Below are 20641 nucleotides of genomic sequence, written 5' to 3'. Positions count from 1 at the left end.
ATAGTCCAGTTGGTAAAGAATCCGCCTGCAATGCAGGAGACCCCAGTTTAAATCCTGGGTTGGGATGATTGGCTGGAGAAGGGATAGGCTACCCACTCCAGTATTCTGGCCCGGAGAATTCCATGGTTTATACAGTCCATGGGGTTGCAAAGAGTCAGACACGACTGAGCGACTTTCATTTTTTCGCTTATTACTGAGGCTCTCAAAATTAGGATCATTTCCAGCCACTTGCTTCTTATGGAAGACCCTTCTGTGTCATGGCTTCCATCACATGGTGGTTCCTGGATGCTGCTTTTGTGTTTCTGTGTGATGAGGGCAGCCACGGTGCAGGTAGCGTGAAACAGTGCAACACTGTGTATCTGGAGATTTAAATGCATCCAAGACCTGACTCTCGCCTTCCAACTTATAGCTCTTGTGCATTTCCCTGGCACTCGCCAGCCCTCGGCTCCACAGAGCCCCTTGGGGTTCTTAACTTGAAGCATCTTGACCTAGACGCTTCCTGGCCAGACCTCATTTGATTTTCCATATTCATGATTTTGCTGCCAATGAATTCTTTTCCATTTCTTGTTCTAAGTTTAAGACTTGGTGTTTCTCCTGATACTGGTTTTGTGTGCCAGCTCAACGTTGTGGAATCTGGCTGGAGGGGGGCAGAAGGCCCCTCCATTGATGATGGATGAAGGTGCCATGCCAGGGAATAGGTCACAGTGGTGCATTCCTAAGTGAGCCTATTAACACTGACATGGAATCTTGGAGCTCCAGTGGGGATTGAGTAGGAAGCAAAGTCTCACTGCTTTTGTGTCTTCAGCAGCCAATTCTTTCCCCTCTTCCTAACCTTGCTGTCACATTAACCCGCAGGGGTCTCCACTCCTTGCCGGGTAGCACTTCTGGAAGTTCTTGTGGGAATTACATGAGTGAGTGATTCAAATTCTGTTTGCCTCCTCTGCTATTTCTGTGGCCTTGAAAGTCATGGAACTTCTGAGCCTCAGTTTTCTCATCTGTAAAATGGGGGTGATGACATGCTTTTCCTGTAGCACCATTGGAAAGGTGCAGTAGGTGGGGTGCTTTTAAATAATGGGGCCCATGTGATTGCCAGTCTTGCCATTAGGGGGTCCCCACCTTCTTTCACAGCTCTAAGCTGAGACATGCACATTCAGCCCAGCCCTGGCTAAAGGAGTGGTTGGTCCCCTCCTTCCCTTCAGGACAGAGATTTCAAAACTTCCTTCAGTAGCTACTGTTTAACGAGCTTCTTAGTTGCTCCAGAGCGGGTTTTCATACCTGTTTCATAACAGGTATTCGAGGGGCAAAAACTGGTCAGTGGGTGGTTACACTGGCCCCAGATCTACTGACCAGCAGAAAGTGCTTCCTGCAGGACTAACACCAACTCGAGGTGACTCCTTCCAGGCATTGAGAGCAGGTGGTACCCGTGGCTGCCAGCTCCTGGGGTTGGAGCAGGCACATGCTGGTCTGGATGGGACGTGTTAGAACTTTGCCACATCAGCGTATATGCCATGTTCTCTGCAGTCCATCAGTTGCCCTCTGCCCCAGAGTTGAGGAAGGAAGCTTTATTGATTGTTTTTTATTCTGGCAGGGGGCCTGGCTGAGAGGTGCCTGGGGAGAGGGCTAATATTTGATCTCCTGTCTGGTCTTTGGCATTGAGTCTATGATGTGGGCAAAGAGGATGTAGACGTGTTAAAGATAAGTGTATGACTTACAGCATTTTGTAAGAGGGTCTCTTCACCGTAGCTGGAAATGATTCAGGTGGGAGCAGAGGGCAGAGAGAAAGCTTGCTGCTATCAGAGTGTGGGCAAGTTAGCATGGCATGAAGATGTAAATTTATCAGTGGCAGTCAGGGTGCCTAGTAATTGAATTAGAACTTAGCAAGATTTTGATCAGTGTGTGCTGAATTGAAATAATAAGAAACACTTGGAGTAACTTATATTTGGGGGCTTGTGGTTCTTAACATTGAATGTGTGCATACTCAGTTGTGTCCAGTTCTTTGCAACCCTGTGGACTATAGCCCACCAGGCTCCTGTGTCCATGGAATTGTCCCCGCAAGAATGCTGCTGCTGCTAAGTTGCTTCAGTCGTGTCTGACTCTGTGCAACCCCATAGATGGCAGCCCACCAGGCTCCCCCGTCCCTGGGATTCTCCAGGCAAGAGCACTGGAGTGGGTTGCCATTTCCTTCTCCAATGTATGAAAGTGAAAAGTGAAAGTGAAGTCACTCAGTCGTGTCCAACTCTTCGCAACCCCATGGACTGCAGCCTACCAGGCTCCTCCGTCCATGAGATTTTCCAGGCAAGAGTACTGAAGGGGGCTGCCATTGCCTTCTCCGCCCGGCAAGAATCAGTTCAGTTCAGTTCAGTCTCTCAGTCATGTCCGACTCTTTGTGACCCCATGAATTGCAGCACGCCAGGCCTCCCTGTCCATAACCAACTCCTGGAGTTTACTCAAACTCATGTCCATCGAGTCGGTGATGCCATCCAGCCATCTCATCTTCTGTCGTCCCCTTCTCCTTCTGCCCCCAATCCCTCCCAGCATCAGGGTCTTTTCCAGTGGGTCAGCTCTTTGCATGAAGTGGCCAAAGTATTAGAGTTTCAGCTTCAGCATCAGTCCTTCCAATGAACACCCAGGACTGATCTCCCCTAGGATGGACTGACTGGATCTCCTTGCAGTCCAAGGGACTCTCAAGAGCTTTCTCCAATACCACGGTTCAAAAGCAGCAATTCTTCGGTGCTCAGCTTTCTTCCCAGTCCAACTCTCACATCCATATGTGACCACTGGAAAAACCGTAGCATTGACTAGATGGACCTTTGTTGGCAAAGTAATGCCTCTGCTTTTCAATATGCTATCTAGTTTGGTCATAACTCTCCTTCCAAGGCAAGAATAGTGGACTGCAAATTCTAATGTAAGGAGTCTTCCTAGTTTCTCCCTAACCTCACACAGCTTCAATTACTGATCACCTTTTTAAACAAAAGACCTCTGTTGGGTTGTATTATGCCTATTCTCATTAAGATGAATGTAGAAACACCAACAAATCCTTCCCCTCTGAAACAGTAGTTCCACCAGAATGCATTTATGAACTCCCCCACCCTTAGAATACCCCGCTATTGCAATGGGGTCTTGTGTTTGGTTTCTTGTCATAGTCAGAGGAAGCTAGGGGAGAAATGACCTATCATAATAAGAATGTGCTCCCAACTTCAAGAGCAGGTTTGAATTGGAAAGGTGGCATCTTGAGTTACTGACACTGTCTTTCACCATTAGGAGATCAGATACAGGTGGGGAAGTGGGGAAGAAAAGGCTGAAGGGAGAGGGTTAGTGTTTCTCTGGGGAAGTTTTTCTGTTCCTCCTCCTGAGAAGAGAGCAATGTGGAGGTAAGAACTTCATTGCCTTGGTCTGGAGGGAAAGATCACTCCACAGGGGTCATGTCTATTGATTGTATTGTAATGATTAATCCTCTATCTGTAGGGCATCTAGTGCTTGGCCTGCAGGGTGTTTGGGATGGTCGGTTGAATGGAACACGTGCTTTGGCCTCTTGGACACGCCAGGTCACAGTGCAATCCCCCCAGACGGCCGCAGTGAGGTGATAAAATAGAAATGGAGCTTCCTGGATCTTGATAGAACTTTTTTTCTTTCTCCCAGAGCCTCCCACTTAGAGAATTCTCTCAAACAAAGCCTACCGGAATTCTGTCCATCCCAAATCGGTGTGCAAATCACAGGTCAGAAGGTGCCCCAGACATATTCTCTATTGTCTCCGTGTGAAATGCTCTTTTTAAAGATAAGCATTGAATATTGTTTTGGAGGAATCATTTTGGAAGTTGTGCTTTACTTAGAAAAGGAATCCCTCATTTTGTTCGGTTCAGTATACATTCTGGACTGAAACTGAAAGATGAAGGATTTAGTCCTTTAAATTTTTACATTTTGGCCAAACAAAACAAAACCACCTTGAGTGTGAACCATCCCTGAGTGATCGGTGGGTAGTGGGCAGGGCTGGCCCGGGGTCTCTCATCTGGCTTGGATGGTGAAGAAAGAATTCAGATTGGAGCCTTTTGTGATCTGGGTGACTATTTTGAAGCTTCCCTTTATATGCTGCTGCTTATGATCAAGGAACTATTCTCTAGAGTCACTTTTATTTTGAGGGCCTGATGCCTGTAAGAAAACAAATGGGGTTTTAATGTCCAACTTCTCCTGTGGTTCGTTACCAAAGGGAGGCATTTCTTGTTTGCTCAGATGGGCTGAAAGCTTTTGCTTCTACTTGAACAGCCCCAGGAGTCAGGCATCAGAGAGATGAGCATGATGGGTTTTTCTGGATTTCCTCTTGAAGTCAGGTTTTTTAATGGTGAATGTTGATAAAATCATCATGATTGCTGTGGACATCTTTCCATGTCTGTGCATAGCTTTTTGCTTTAGTCTTTCCAGTGGTCTGTGTACTGTCTGTTGTGGACATAATTTATCTAATTGTCCCCTTTGGCTGAGTATTTAGCTTATGTTCATCTTTTGTTTTCCAGTTACAAGAGAGGCTCCATTGACAGACTTTGCTCACACCTGTTTGTTGGCCACCTGGGTTAATATTTTTCTGGGACCTATTTCTAGACGTAGATTCACTGGATCTTTTCGGGTACCAACATCTTCATCCTAAACAGCTTCATTCTGAGCACTGCTGTCTTTGGGGACTCCCCCATGGTTTGGTTTTTTTTTAAGCTGTTTTGAAAATTATTTGGGGGGGAAAAATCTAAATCAGAGTTCCACCTGCGTAACAAGAGGGTATATTTCGATCCTGGAGTTTTTTGTTTTTCTTTTTTAACATTTCCAACAGCCTCTTCCCATGAAGGAAAGGCAGCTCTGCAGACACCAGCTGATAACCTTGCATTCCTGAAAGATGTTGCATGGGCTGAAGCAAGTGGCGGGGTGCTGAGGCTCGGTGATGGAGCTCCCCAGCATGACTGTACTCAGCTGTGTTTATCCCAGCTCCTCAGGAGGGAGACTGACGTCTGAGTTTTGCATCAGCCTGAAAACCAAGCACAATACAGGCGGGGACCTTGTGCCTGGTGAGAGGAGAGCCTTCATTTAGTCAACCGGACAAGATAAACATGCTTAACTAATTGAGAAGGCGGCTTTTCCAGTATCCCTGGGACTAGATCTCCCCCTGAGATTGCCACCTTTGCCATGTTTCTTTAAAAAAAAAAATTAAGGTAAAATATACATAACATAAAGTGAACTGTTTAACCGTTTCTGAGGATGCAGTACAGCGGCATTAAGTACAGTTGTTACTGTACCACTGTCCATCTCAGAACTTTTTCATCATCCCAAAGCCTTTTCACAAAAGAAAGGGCACATTTGAACCTAAAGTTGGCGTACCTTTGTGGCCGCCAAAGCATTTTCACATCCAGTTTAACTTTTTGAAGACACAAAGATCAGGGTATCATAAACATTTGGGGTGTAAATAACGCACGGCCCCGCTCCCGTAATTTGCCCAAGAAGACCTAAATTGACACCCAGCTGGTAGAAGCCATTCAACTCCCAGCCAAATAATACCGTCTATGACATTAATTAGGGAAGGCACCATGCCTCTGCCTGCTTTGGGCTTCCCCGTGCATCCAGCCTCAGCCAGCGCTTCACCCTGCGTCTCCACCTCATCGAGCAAGCACAAAGGAATTAGTGGTGTTTTGCTTCTAGCATTTCACACAGCGCAGCCTCCCTCAGTCACTGAGGCACCTCAGTGCTGGGGAGGACATTTCGGCTTTCCCCAAACCAGCTTGCTCCCCCAGACTTTGCTCTCTCTGCAGAGACACACGTATGTTTTGGAGGAAGTTGACCCCCTAGGCCACTTCCTGTAGAACCCCTAGAATCAGACATCCAAGCAGGAGGAAGATGAGTCTACATGTAGGATGGAAAGAGAGCAGCAAACTAGTCACCTTCTACCAAAGTGAACTTTTCCTTTTTTTTTTTTTTTAAAGTAATTTCTGGTACCCAGCATCCCCTAGTCCTTTCTGGAAAATGACAAACAAAATCCTGGCTACGGATGCGCTGACTATTTCTGAGAGAGCAGCACTCCTTCTCATGCTATGTCCTAGCTGTCCCTTTTCCTCCAGCTTACTTTTTGGTTCTGACCTCCTTTCATGCCTGTCTCTAGACGCCGGAGGAAGCTTAGGGAAAAGAAAACTCAGAACCCAGTTAGATGTAGCCTGGCTGGTTTGAGGGCATATTCGGCAGAGTCTTGACAAGGCAATGAACTCATTCTACTAATTGTAATTAGTGTGAGGTCTTTCGCGGGTTCTTGGGCTCCTCAAACATCAGAGGCTTTTGATCGGCTCTCCTAATAACCAGGCCTCATGCTAACTGGTTTAGTGCATTTTTTTTTTTTTTTTTAATGCAACAAAAGCCACCACCGCCTACTCTTGAGAAAAAAAGCGAGGCTGGGCTTTAGGAGCAAGACTTCTCAGTTGTTTTCATGTGTCCTCCAAATCGCAGAATGTTCTTTCCCTATTCAGCCCCTTGGAGTTGCTAAGAAACTGCCATTTCGGAGGAGGGGTAATTCAATTTTGATTTTAATTTAAAGACAGGGCAGGCAGGGTTCTTCATGTCCCTGAAATGAATGGGTGCCCGAGAAGGAGGAGGCTCGCTGTTTCCAGATCGGTCCTGGGCATGCATCGTGATTGGAGTCTCTCCGTGTTTTGCTGCCAGAGAGTGTGGCTTTGAAATGGTTCTTTGTGGCAAGCGCTGCTGAACTTTGTGGAGAAATACTTAGAAGACCAGTGTGTGCTGGGAACTTGGCGACTCCGGACTTGATTAATTTATAGGTGTAATTTAAGAAGCTGGTTCTCCTCCTGATCCCCGGGATGTGTACTTATGGAGCCCATGGACAGGAGGCCTCTCTGCCCAGTGGACGTTTTTTATGGCCTTTGCTGTGTTAGAGCAAAAGTTATAGATCTCTTACGAGCAAACATATTATTATGTCCAGAGGAGGGACGGGCATGTTATAAAGTTTCAAATGGTCAATTAACAAAGATTTATTCTTTGTCGCGCAGGCATCTGCTCTCTCTCCTTCTCAATAATTACCCCTTGGAATGAAGCAGGCTGTTTTCTTCCTGCAGCCTTGGTCCCAGCTCCAGAGTAGGATTTGAGAGAGCCTGTCTCAAAATTTAGACTCTTAGCAGCTGGGCCTTCTGCTTTGGTAAAGTCGACTGGTTTGGAGTCCTTGACAAAGGGAGTGAGAGGGAGAATGCGGGGGAGAGAATGTGTTTTTTAAAGCACTCCAGGCTGTGCTTACTACACGTTTATTTGGTGGAACCTCATTCCAGCAAGGCAGCCAACTGTCCCATCGGCCGCAGCCGCACCCTTTGGACTGCCTTCCATTCCGTCTAAATTTGGAGCTTACGCAGGGACCTCAGAATCTCTACTGTAAGGGTGCTCATCTTCTTTCCGGCCCGTGCACTGTACCTCGGCAACCTGCTGAACCATAATATGTATTTTTAAACATTTCAGTAAAAACACAGAGATGAGATGCCTGTTGGCTTTTCTGTATGTGTATATTGCTCCCCTCATAAAGAGCAAAATCTGGTTTCTATAATATCTGAGAGTTAAACATGCTGTGAGAGACCCCTTGCCTCAAAGGAAATCCTTCCTGGTAGAGGAGATATGACTTCTGTGATTACAGAAGGACAGGAGATGGGCCAGCTCTGGGTTTTATTCTCTCATCCAGAGATGATTCATTGACTGATTCTCTTTATGGGCTTCCCTGGTGGCTCAGTGGTAAAGAATTCCGTCTGCCAATGCAGAGACGTGGGTTCGATCCCTGGTCCAGGCAGATCCCCGGGAGGAGGAAATGGCAACCCACTCCACTGTTCTTGCCTGGGCAATCCCATGGACAGAGGAGCCTGGCGGGCCACACAGTCCATGGAGTTGCAAAGAGTTGGACACGATTTAACAACCGAACAACACCAAATTCTTTCTATATTAGTTTGCTGCCCCCAAAATGTTGCAGACCCAAGGGCATTGGTGTACCCCCAGGGCCGAGGAGAGCACGTTCGCTCTTGGAGGGGCTTTGTGCCCACCGTCCTGGCCCTGGCCCTGGCCCTGTCCCGCTTTCCCAATGCCTGCTGGCCTGGGCCTGGGAGGGACTGCCCGCTTCCTGGGGGCTGCCCCCCAGCCTGCTCTCCTACCTGCCATCTGCACCCTGCGTTCACCCCAGTTTTTCAGAAGTTAGAACGGGAGTCCAGGCACTGTCATCCTCTCACTAGTGATCCCCGTTCTTGGGGGTCTGATGGACACAAGGGAAGAGTGGTTGCTGAAGGATCTGAGAAAGGGGAATGCCGTTCTTGGCAGAGCCTGGCATCCTGGGATCTCTTCCAAGATGCTTCAGGCCTCGTTCTCCGACTTGTTTAAGGGCAGAGAATAAGGTTGCAAAGGAAATCAAAGCCTGATGTGGAGAAACGAAACATGAGGCCTACTGACTTTTTAAAAACATTTTAAATAACATTCTCTAAGGTTTCATTTTATACTGGAGGCAGCTGTAATAAGTTTTGGAAGGCGGTGTAAGGTTTCGATTACAGAGTGATCCAGCTTGCAGTTTTTGTACCCAAAGTGAGAAAGGGCCGAGGGGGAGAGGGGGTGGCTCAGAGGTTATTTTGTATAAGGTGAGAAAATTTGAAAGGATGAATTCACCACTGTAAGTGGTAACAGTTGGTATGCTGTAATTTGCAAATGCAATAACATGAAACCATTGCGAAGATGGTGCTTTTTTTTTTTTTTTCTTTTTTCTTTTTTTGGGTGAACATAGTCCGGATAGCAATGGAATAACTTAATAACTGGAGCAGAGCAGCACGTTGACCACAAGTAAAACAAGAGTGCAGCTCCATTGTGGGCCCTGCCAGTGTTACCCCAGTGATGAAGTTCTCTGCTGAAGGCTGGCGCAGACCAGGGCTGCGGTGCCGTATGAAAGCCCTCATTGTTCACGGCATCATTATTTGGTATTACATGCACAATGTTTGCTTGTGAAACGATTTATGAGAAACAAGCATGTTGAAGAAAGGGGACTTGGTTTGAAATTCAGTTGATCTGGCTTATGACATTTAAGATTTTATAGTACCTTTGTTTCTAAGAATAAATATTTAGGTCCACTGTAAATATTTATCTTTTGAACACGCAAATACACGCATGCAAAACTGGAAAACTGAGCCAGGGAAGGAACTGATACCTAACATTCACTTCTCTGTGGGAAGGAGTAAAGTGCCTCCGTATTTGATAGGTGCAAAGGAGCCTGTTTTGTGAGCTTGGCTGGCAGTGTCCAGCCCGCAGGACCAGCGCCCCTTGGGCTGTTAAGTCTCTTAGGAGGAGGCCTAGTTAACTCTGTTCTTTTCACGTGAATGGGGTAAGCTAGGGTTGAACCATAGCTCTGTCCCTGCTGGCCTCTGGCAGGTCCCTGCTGCATCCACCTGGCCACCAGGCCTGACCAGGAGCTCGCAGTGACCCATCACTGGGGTGGTGTCTTAGCCAAGCAGTGAGTGTTTCTAGTGACGCTTGAAAAGATTCCAGCTTTGAGATTTTCTACCCCCAGGACTGGGAGCCTTGACTTCTGAGCTGTTTGCTTAGCCCATGTGGGTGATACCATGGCAAATGAATGCCTTCTTTGGGCTCTGCAATCCTATCTTTTTAATGTAAAAATAAAGGTGTTTGTGAAATGATGGAAGACTCTAGAATGAAATGTGCTAAAGAGTAACTGCTAGCACTTTTTCTTTTCTTTCCTTTTTTTAAGTTTTTAAAAGCCAGCCACAGGCTTACGCAGTAAAATCAATTTGCACATGGTCTGGCTTCTGTCCAACAAATTCCACTAAATGACATTTTAATCTGAAAGCCCCAATATAGAAAGGTTTAGATAGCTGTTGTTCTAATTTGCTGTTTCCAGTGCAATGCTTGGGGATGCTCAGGTGTGGTGTGGAGACATCTTCGGTTTATCAGGCTGATTGGGATGTCCTCATTTCCCTTGGTGATGTTTTAGGCTGGAGGTTAAAGGCAGCGGTACCCACAGTGTGGGGAGGGAGACAGGGAGCAGGTATGTGCAGGTCGGTGGGCATGGAGTGATATTTGTGCATGGACTCTCTTTTTGTGTGTGACTCTTGACCGAGCTGCTATGTAGGGAGGCTCTGGTCCACTTGTGATTATGTGGACTGTCTGTGGACAAGATCACGCAGCAGGCTGGTCTGTTACTCGATTCTTGAGGAACCTTATGTAGTTGATCCTGCATCTTGATGCGGTTGCCTCTGCAAGGTTTCTGCAAAGACCACCCCTGAACTGGAAAGTTTCCCTAGAGAGACACAGACAAGTGAGGGTGGAAAGTAATTGCTGGCTGACCCACTGTGGGGCCTCCTTTAAGACGGTCTGAGACGGCGCCGGGGCTCGTGAACCAGCGTTGCTTTATGTTTCTTTTGGTGCCACATCTGAGTAAGCCAAGGAGCGTCTGCCTGTGCATCTAGCCTGGGACACACAGTGATCCGTAGTACTTGGCAGGGAGGTGAACGGGGTGGGCAACAAAGAATGACCAAATGGAGTGAACTCCACAGCAAAGGGATGAAACCAGTTGTTCGTTACTTTGGGCTTTAGATTTTAGTTTATTTTCTTTTCAAAACAAGGGCTGTAAATCCTCCCCAGAGCATCTTAGAAAGGTGCAGGGAGACACTGCCTATGGGTGCCATTTTGGAATTCAGGGTGACCTCAGAGTTAGTCCCTGAGATGTTAAGCTGATGATCAAGGTGAGTTTCTGAAATGGTCCCAAATGGAATAAGAGAAGAGGCACTCTTTCCCTCACCATTTGTCTTTTAGATCCTCAAAATAAAATCTTACTCCTGTTCATTAGGTGGCCATGGACAGCAATGACTTGAGAATGTAGTAAGCTCTTTTCTCAGCTCTCTAAATAAGAACTCTTTTTACAAGGGTCGTGCTCCAGCCATCTCCTTTGAAGTCGTTTTTGTTATGCATCGGGCCGTGGTGTTATTTCAAAAGAGTCAGCCAGCAGACTCAAGGCCTTTTTGGCTTGAGTTCACCAGCAGCCTTCTGGACAACACCACTTATTTGTTCATCTCTCCGTGTCCCGTCCCCTCTCCCCCTTCCTTCTGTGTCTCCACCAGAGCGATCACCACACCGGCCCATCCTTCAAGCCGGGCTGCCGGCAAATGCCTCCACCGTGGTTGGAGGCGATGTGGAGTTTGTCTGCAAAGTGTACAGCGATGCTCAGCCCCATATCCAGTGGATCAAACACGTGGAAAAGAATGGCAGTAAATACGGGCCCGACGGCCTGCCCTATCTCAAGGTTCTGAAGGTGAGCAAGTTCTGAATCCAAAGATACCCACGATTGGGTTTCCCCTTATGAGTTTGGCCACAAGTTCTGTGATTTCCTTTTGAATTTGAGAGAAGATGACTCTCGTATGTGTTCAGTACAGAGTGTGTTTGAGAATTAGCAGATCATTAGGCTTGCTAATAAAATCTCAGAAGGGAGCCGTGGGGCAGTGGGAGGACCACTAAAGTTGGAGTCAGAATAGTTGAGCTGTTTATCAGCCCAGAGATCTTAGATGAAATGTTTAGGCTTAGCTGCACATCTATAAAAGTGGGAATCGTGATAATATCTCCCCTACAGGGCGTTTTGCAGATCAATGGATTGGAGTAGCTGGAAGGAGCGTTGTAAACTTTAGGTGTTGTAGCAACGTTTATTGTTCCACTGATGTTGTTTTCTCTTAATATGATGTTAGGATCAGATTTTAGTAGCCACCTTTTAGAAACAATTTAGATTTTCTTCTTAAAAGAAATCCCTTAACCTTTGAAATTCTTTCACACGTGGTTTAGATGAAAATTTGAGAAGGTATTTCTGCATGTGTGAAATGTAGAACAAGGAAACCTTCTTTCCCCATGTAGTTCTTCTTTGGTTCCTTGCAAGACCCAGTTTTAATAGCACCAGCCTCTTTATTTTTTAGATCTGTCTTGCTCTTCAGGATGGTGATAGCAACAGGTAGCTGAGTTTGCACAAATACTTCTGACCATGCTGCCTGACATGTCTCCCACATTGAGTTACTCATAGAGAATGTCCTTAAGAAGAACAGTCTTCCAGAACCATAGGTAGCTCAGCTTAGAACATTAAACCGCTAAAGTGTGCTCTCCAACTGCAAACCCCCAGGAGGCAAAAAGCTGGAAAGAGATGATCAGTTTGGGGAACTGCGGGCCCTTTCTTCAAGGGAATTGATCACACCCTCCCTCCCTTCTCCACTGGGTCACTTCCACTGTCCACCAGTTGACTTGTTTTTCTTCCTTCTAAACCCACAGCCCTTTGATGCTGCTGTTTAGATGAGATGGAGGTGGTTTTTTGGTGGTGTGTTGGTGGTGGGACCTTGTGAAGTCCTTCCGGGTTGGCCGTTATATTGTTCTCCTGTGTCTATTCCAGCACTCGGGGATAAATAGTTCCAATGCAGAAGTGCTGGCTCTGTTCAATGTGACTGAGGCGGATGCTGGGGAGTATATTTGTAAGGTCTCCAATTATATAGGGCAGGCCAACCAGTCTGCCTGGCTCACTGTCCTGCCAAAACAGCAAGGTAACAACGTTTTTGTTTGATTTTTTTTTTTTTTTTTTTTTAAAAGAAGGCTGGATATAGAAGCTGAAAAGACCTGGTGCTTTGGGAGATTGCAAGCAGCTTATAGGGTGATTCTGTGGTCTTGGTATATTCATCATAATCTTTCTTCCGTGATGCAGCTGGTCGGATGCCAGCAGCCATGGAAAAATACCCACACATGTTCAAAGCGCTTGCTCTAATTTCTTTTGAAGATTGCCCTTTGCCCCCCACCCAGTTTTGAAGTTGTTCCTTCTGGTTTATCTTGTTCAGGCTGCACATCTCCCATCATTATTGCATACCAGCACTGTTGCAGACACACACCGGTGTGCCTGTTGCATTTGTGGCATTTGCATAACAGCAGAATTTGATGCCTCCTCAGCCCCAGATTTTTAGAGAAATATTGGCACAATATCATTGGTTCAACAGAGCACCGTTTTCTCTGTTACCTAATTGATACTTATAGAATACTGTCCTTGACCTTCTTATCCCAAGTTCAAGGATATTCCGTCTCAGTGAATAATACTGCTGACTGGCTACTGAAGACAGCAGTTTGCCTTTCTCAGGTTTTCATATGAAAGTGATATGAGTCAGTCATGTCTGACTCTTCGAGACACCATGGACTGTAGTCCACCAGGCTCCTCTGTGGAATTCTCCAGGCAAGAATACTGGAGTGGGTAGCCATTCCCTTCTCCAGGGGATCTTCCTAACCCAGGGATCGAACCCTGGTCTCCTACATTGCAGGCAGATTCTTTATTGTCTCAGCCACCAATTTGTCATGATTCACATGCAGATGTTTTTGTTGCCAAAAAAAAAAAAAGCCTGGTTTCTTTGCTATCGATACCATGCTTTCTCCCTTTTTCTTTTAATGCAGTGTATGTGAAGGAATAAAAGTTACCAGAAGCTGGTAACTAACACAGAACCCCACCTTGGTGGTTCTCACAGGCCTGGAAGGATATGCCAAGTATCCACTTGGACTTCCTGTGGTGTGCTGTCTTGCAATACAACAGTTTAGACAGAGCCATCCTTTTTTCAAGGTGGGAGTCTGCAGCCAACAGGACCAGAACCCAGCTTGGACTTCTGGGTGCCCTACTTTTGGAAAATTACTCCTCCATCCAAAGCAAGCAAGCAGAGACCCCGAGGATGGCGTTCTGTGGGTTGATTTTTCCATGCCTTTGATCGCATGCATGTCTGTCTAGGTGGTGACGCCGGTGTGGTGACGGGCCTGTGGAGGTGAGCTGTCCATGTCGCTCAGCGTCTCTTGGTTGCGGGCTTTGTGGATGGGCTGCGATTGGAATCTTCCGGTGGCCGGTACCCGCTGGAGGTCCCGGTGCAATGCCTCGTGGTTCCATGGCCCCCTCCACAATCATTCCTGTGTCGTCTAGCCTTTTCTCTTGCTTTCCTTGTTTTCTAGGCCGCCGGTGTTAATACCACGGACAAAGAAATTGAGGTTCTCTATATTCGGAATGTAACTTTTGAGGATGCTGGGGAATATACGTGCTTGGCGGGTAATTCTATTGGGATATCCTTTCACTCTGCATGGTTGACAGTTCTGCCAGGTATATACTGCTCTTTCTCTCCATGGTTTTTTCCCTCTTCTTGGTTGATTGCTATGGAATTAACACAGCTTCTGTTCTCAGGAATGACCCCTTTTCCCCTCACATAAAGATTTTTTAAAATGTTTAAAATTATCCCCCTGGGATAAGAAAGTTGCCTTGGAAATTCACTTGCAATGAGATCCCACCCTCACATTTATTTATGATCAAGTGAAATTTTACCCTTCAAACCCTAAGAGATCTTATGTTTTTAGTGAGTTATTGAGTCAATGTATAAATTCACCCATCCCCGTTTCTTTTAAGGAAGAAGTTGAAATCACTCTGTAAAATTCAAAGTAATTTTTCTCATTTCAAATTCCATTTTGTTAAAATCCCATATGTACTTAAAAAAATTTTTTTTTGTTCCACTTTTCTCTTTTTAATGAGATGGAAATAGATGGGTGTATGTCGAGGCTCCTGGGCAGAAACACCTCTGTGTGTAGGGTGTTCAGAAGCAGTGTGTTATCTACTTGGGGATCGGTGGCTTGCTGCATGATGTAATGGAACAAACTCTTAGTCTTTTACTGCAAAGCATGCTCTTGCCATCTTGGGCTTGATGTTATTTCCATCCTACAGAGAAATCAACATCACTGAGGCCCTCTTGCCTAAACACTGCCGCTGTCTAAATCTTTTAACTGACATCTCTACCCTAGTCAAGTCTTAACTGCTATCTTCTTTAATACATCCGTCTCTTTGTCAATTCCTTTGTGAAACTGCATAGACTATGGTTTGCCAGCTCATAATGTTCCACTCCAGTTATTAATTCCTTATATTTAGAGTTTGGTGCCTACCTGCATGCTCATTTTATGTCTAGCAAAAATAAATTGATCATTTCATTTTGTGCTCTGCTGCTGAGAGTTTTGACTATCTTGCAAATAGTTCTCTGACTCAAATGTATAAGCTTTAAATAATGCCATTGCATTCATTTTTTCCTTTTGTTGTGAATCTGCTCTGAGTATTTGCTTTGAGACAGTGTGACTCCTCTTGTATTGAGCTTGCTTTTACTTGCAGTACTGCATTTTGCAAGTGCCCGACTGGCACTTCTTAACCGATTTGCCTGACAGTGCAAGCACATTAACTAAGAATGCAGTTTGAGAAAAGTACTGTTTGGAAATACACTGCTTGTCGATTGATCATTGAGGACTAAGGAGGAGCAGATTATTGGAAGTTAGTGTAAACGTTTCTAACTTAAGCAGTTTTATATGTCCTCATATGTGACATCATCTCTATTTTTTCTTTAAAAGTTGTGACATGAGTATAACAAGATACACAAAAGCTTAAATGGTTGTTGATTAAAGAATGTTACATACTTTTTATCATATGGGCATAATGATTCTATAGTATAACCAATTCAGTCTTTATGTTAAATGCATTTGTTTGTTTCGTTAAATAATCTACTTGACTATATTTAGAAACCTGAACCTTTTCCGACCAGCCCAGTAGATGAATATTTTTTTTTGTTTCCTTTGAAACTGTTCATCTGGGTAAACGACTTGGTCACATCTTCCTTTGGAAGAGCTTACCCAAATAAGACAGAGGCACTGTTCCTTTAGAGATAGAAGTGGGCATCGTTCATATTTAAGAATTTTTAAGTGGTTTGCATCAGAGACCATCAAGGAAGAAGGCAGCCCTTTTGTCATGGGTGTGGGTGACCGTCCTACCTTACCCAAATGTCTTAACAGAATGTGACCTTGTAACCTGACCCTCGTACCTTGGTGTCAGCCAATCCATCACGATCTCAGGATTCCGGAGGTCCGTTGAGGATAGTGATAAGAGACCACCTGGGCCCCAGTGGTAAATCAAGGAGCCCAGAGTTTAGAAGACGTGCACGGCAGGCCCAGAGCCCATGCCTCCTGCAGCGCTGAGCTGTTGGGAGGCCCATCTTGCCTTGGGAATGACTGTCGCCTTTAGATTTCCTGTAGTTTTGCCAGGAAGCATCAGTGCGGTGTCCTAACTCTATGGCCTGCTTCTCTGTTCACCCCTGTGATCTGCAATCCAGCTCCTGTAAGAGAAAAGGAGATGACACCTTCCCCAGACTACCTGGAAATAGCCATTTACTGCATAGGGGTGTTCTTCATCGCCTGCATGGTGGTGACCGTCATCCTGTGCCGGATGAGGAACACGACCAAGAAGCCGGACTTCAGCAGCCAGCCGGCTGTGCACAAGCTGACCAAGCGCATCCCCCTGCGGAGACAGGTAACAGAAAGTAGATAAAGAGTTTGAAGAACTTTACCGCTTCCCCACGCCCAGCCAGCTCTTGGGTCTCTTCCTCTGCTTCTGTGCTTCTACTTTTGGGAGCATCCCTGAGCCAGTGGTTCTGACCGGCCTCTTAGTGGGCACCCATCCGATCAGTGTCTGGAGCTTGGAAGGTCAAGTCCTGGTGCATTGGTGGGGTCAGCTGAGTCTAGTTCTGAGGATGAGAAAGCCCAGTGGTGCGAGACTGTGAGCTCATCTGCAGGACTGGAAATAACCCAAGAGGCAGCACCCTAGTGCCTTTAGGTGGGACTCAAGTGCAGTGGCATAAGCCCTCTTTGTCCCTGTGATGGAATGCTTTTTTTGGCGATAGACTGATGCCTGTTGGGAAGGAAAGGATTCTGGTTTTCTTGCACTTACTTTTTTTGAAGTCAAGGTCAGAAACCTTTGCCTGGAGGTGTCTGAACTACTACCCCATGAAATCTGTCTTAACTGGATTTGGCTTCCACCTCTGATTCTTAAAATAGAATCCTATAGTTCCCCCAGTGGCTCAGTGGTAAAGAATCCTTCTGCAATGCAGGAGATGCAGGTTCCATGCCTGAGTCAGGAAGATCCCCTGGAGGAGGAAATGGCAACCCACTCCAATATTCTTGCCAGGAAAATCCCACGGACAGAGGAACCTGGCAGGCTGCAGTCCATGGGGTTGCATGACTGAGCATGCATCCACACATATGCCTATAATATGTTATGATTAGGTGTTCACATGAACATGACTGTGGATTTGGTGGCAGAATGATTTTTATATTGAACGGGCAACTAGTTGTTGTTAACCTTGAGCTTGTTAACCTCAGTCTTGTTGGTTCCTTTTTGCTCGTCTATGCCTCATGGTGGCTTTACTTTTGCTTTGGGCAGATGGGACAAGTTGGAGCCAACACCTCTGCCTTAAACCAAAGCCTGGCAAAGCTGGTGGGGCTGGAAGTGCTCACGAAAATGGAAGGGGAAGGCAGGTGTGAAGGCAGTGTTTCCAAAAGTATTTAGTACTTGGTTCCAATAAAGACATGATTTTTGAAACAGTAAGGAAAATGTCTAACTCACAGGCTCTAACTCAGTGTGTACAGGATGCTTGTTAAAATTGTAGATTCCTTAGTGGCAGCCCCAGAGATTCTGGTTGAGTAGGTTTTGAAGAGGACCAGGAATCTACATTTTAAGTAAGTCCTCAGATGGTTCTGAAATGCACTCTGAGAAATTCTGGATTAATCCCAGCCTTACCCCTCCTGGGACTGCAAGTGGCAATGATATTTTCTGGACAAGGCGTTAGGAAACATTAGGAACCAGTTGGTCAGCAGTGGTTTTGGCACAGATATGGCTGTTCTCAGCCCAGCTCCAAACTCTGGGCTGAATGGGTCCTTGTTGACTTCTTTGAATCTATGTTTCAAGCAGGTCTTTCTAGATGGAGGCTTAAATAAAAGGGGAGGCTGAGGTAGCATTTGGAGTGTGTGTCAAGTGTAGAACAGTGCCCACATGGTGTTAAGAGTAGCAGCAGGGTGAGGCAGGGGAGAAAGATGTCGGTTCCCCCTGCCTCCAAGAATGCTGTTTTATTAAAGTGGTACACTGGTACACTGTTTTTCTCGGGGCTTCCCTGGTGACTCATTGGTAAAGAATCCGCCTGCAATGCAGGAGATGCAGGTTTGATCCCTGGGTCGAGACGATCCCCTGGAGGAGGGCATGGCAATCCATTCCAATATTCTTGCCTGGAGAATTCCATGGACAGAGGAGCCTGGTGGGCTACAGTCCATGGGGTCGCAAAGAGTTGGACACAACCGAAGTGACTGAGCATATCTTTCTTGGGGACAGGGAATTGATGATGAGGCCACTTGCCTGACTCTGGGAGAGTCCAGTCTTAAGATGACTCTTAGAACATGGTACCTTCAGTGACCTTCGGGTGGTGTGGCCACTCCAGCCTGACCCGCAGGACCATTTTTACAGCCATTTGGACCATTTTTACAGCTACCATCTTGAGAGCCTGACTCTAGGGACTTGAAAGAGGGAGTGGTAGTCCCACCTCTATTATTTTTTTCTAATAGGAAAAAATGCTACCTTTTGGAGGAAACTTTTAATTTGGTGTAGCTAGACCATTGTCCTGTAATTATTTCATCGTGCTTTTTTTTTTTCCTGCAGCTGTTACAGTACTCTTCTTTTTATTTAATATAGAAGAAGCAGATGCCTTTAAAATCCCCTTGACTCAACTCTGGTCTTTGTGCTGTATTTCTCTCTGGCTGACTGGTGTTTCTTCTTTGTGCGTCTCAGTCTAAGTTGGTCCTTTTCCTGGCCTTCCCTGTGTGTAACTGAAGGCAGCATTCCAGTTCTTCCTCCTTGTTTATCCCTCCAGCCCCTCCTTCTTAATTTTCTGAGTGCTTAGTCTAACACAGGTTTCATGAAAGACATGGCCTGTGGCCTTTGCCAATGGCTCCAAAGTTATTTGGGGGCCTTCATTTGGGATGCAATGGCCTTGTGTTTCAGTAGGGTCAAATAGTGTAAGAGAAGCAGTCGAAAGTAGGCAGGTCCAGTCCCCTGGAAAAACAAATCTCTGGGCGTTTATTTGGGGGGATGTTGACACATCTCAGCTGCACATGTGGGACCTGCTGATTCTTCACAAAGAGCCATTCGTTCATAATAAGCATGGCCCCTTTGGTGGAAGAATGCTTATCAGATACCTGGATAAAAGAGGGTTATTGGACTGTGGCTGGAATGAAAAGCCCCAGAAAGGCCTGCAGATATGTTGATGACAGAGAGCATACCACAGGGATGCCAGGGATGCCTTTACCTGGCGACAGGTGAGCTGTAATTAGATGTCTTGGGGATGGCCTGTTCCTCGGTATTTCCTAGGCACTTGCTGTCCTGCATGTGCCTGGAATTTCATATTCTTGGCCCTGATCCTTTCCCCTCCCCAGACATGCACAGACCACATCTCACTAGATCCATCATTGCTCCCTTTTTAGAATAAAAGGTTTAAAAAAAAATTGTTTTATCCTATTGTGAATTGTTTTGTTGACATTTGCTAATATGTACTGACTTACCAGTGTAAGACCAACATACGAGCTTGTTATTAGTTTTTAACACAAAAATATTTTTCTCTGGTACCAAAGAAGAAATTCCTTGCGATCATTTCCTGGTAACCATGAGTTTGTTGAGGCTCTTTATCATTCTGATGTTTGGGGAAAGAGAAATAACTTTTCGGTAGGGAGGTGGGTGGTGTAGGCTGTTTCCCTGTTTTCTTTGACAAGGATCCTTCCATGTTCTGAGCTAGGGCTCAGACAAACAAGGGGACCAGCAAGAGCCAGCCCAGAGAGGGGTGTATGCCCCAGCCTGTTGGCTCTTGTACAGGTATCCAGGGCTGCTAGTGGACGGCGTGGCCATTGGGAAGTCTTCCTGACACACCCATGAGTTGCCGGGTGGGCTGTACTTTCTGTGTGTTGCACACATTAGTTCTGTGGGGGCTGGAAGAGGTGTGAAAGGAAGTGAGTTGTTTGTTCAGGAGGTAGGCAGCATTACTGGATTTGTTGAATTGGTTTCTCAGTGAGCACATCCAGATCTTTTTCTAGAGCCAGACTCTTCCACTGGGTGGGATGGAGATACACTTGCATCAGCAGATAACCCTACACATGCATGTACCTCATGCTATCTCACCACCAGCATCTCAGGACGGGGCGGCAGGGTTGGTTTTTTGGTTTTTGTTTTTTTCTTTCCCCAGACTTTAATTTCGCCCTCTTGGTTACTGGTACAGATAGATTGAAAACCAGAGAAAAATCAAGGTCAGTCAAGGTGATGTTTTATAACAGTATCTTTGAGGCAAAGGACACATTCCCAGGGACATCGTGAATGGGACAAAAATGACCTGTGTGGTTCAGGAGCCAGTTCTGGGGGCGGTGTTACAAAACCTACTGCATTTTATGAAGGGCAGGCCCACATCTAGAAGCTCACTTGCTGCTGATCAGCTAAACAGCGTGATCTCGGAACATTCTCTGTATTTTGGTCATTCAAGTGGTCTAATGGAACGTGGCTGGTTCCAGAAAGCATGCGGGTAATTGGATGGTCATGGATGGCTTAACTGGAATTTGCCCTTGCGTGTGGGCGCCTGGCCCTCCCAGCCCCCACTTGGCCATTCTCTCCTCTCAGCTTCCAGAAGACACGAAGTTCGGCTAAGATCAGTCCTGGGTTTGGGCTGATGAGACCAGTCGGGGTTTGATAGGTTTTCTCTCGGGGGAG

General features: G+C 46.1%; 1 protein-coding gene across 4 annotated transcripts in view; it reads left to right on the top strand.

Annotated features, from left to right (window-relative positions):
• FGFR2 (fibroblast growth factor receptor 2) overlaps nucleotides 1-20641 on the top strand; it is a 105534-nt gene that overhangs the window by 57532 nt on the left and 27361 nt on the right. For 2 of the 4 annotated variants that reach the window (XM_065923451.1, XM_065923452.1), the window contains exons 7-9: nucleotides 11121-11311; nucleotides 14002-14146; nucleotides 16182-16378. In XM_065923451.1, the coding sequence (XP_065779523.1) occupies nucleotides 11121-11311; nucleotides 14002-14146; nucleotides 16182-16378 (533 nt within the window). Of the gene's footprint in view, nucleotides 1-11120; nucleotides 11312-12424; nucleotides 12573-14001; nucleotides 14147-16181; nucleotides 16379-20641 lie in introns of all 4 variants that reach the window. The other 2 variants (XM_065923450.1, XM_065923453.1) reach the window with 1 other exon arrangement.

The sequence above is a fragment of the Muntiacus reevesi genome, chromosome 2 (genome assembly GCF_963930625.1).
Source record: "Muntiacus reevesi chromosome 2, mMunRee1.1, whole genome shotgun sequence".
NCBI classification, from domain to species: Eukaryota; Metazoa; Chordata; class Mammalia; order Artiodactyla; family Cervidae; genus Muntiacus; species Muntiacus reevesi.
Note: the sequence above shows the minus strand (reverse complement) of the source record. Positions and strands in the feature narration are given on the sequence as shown.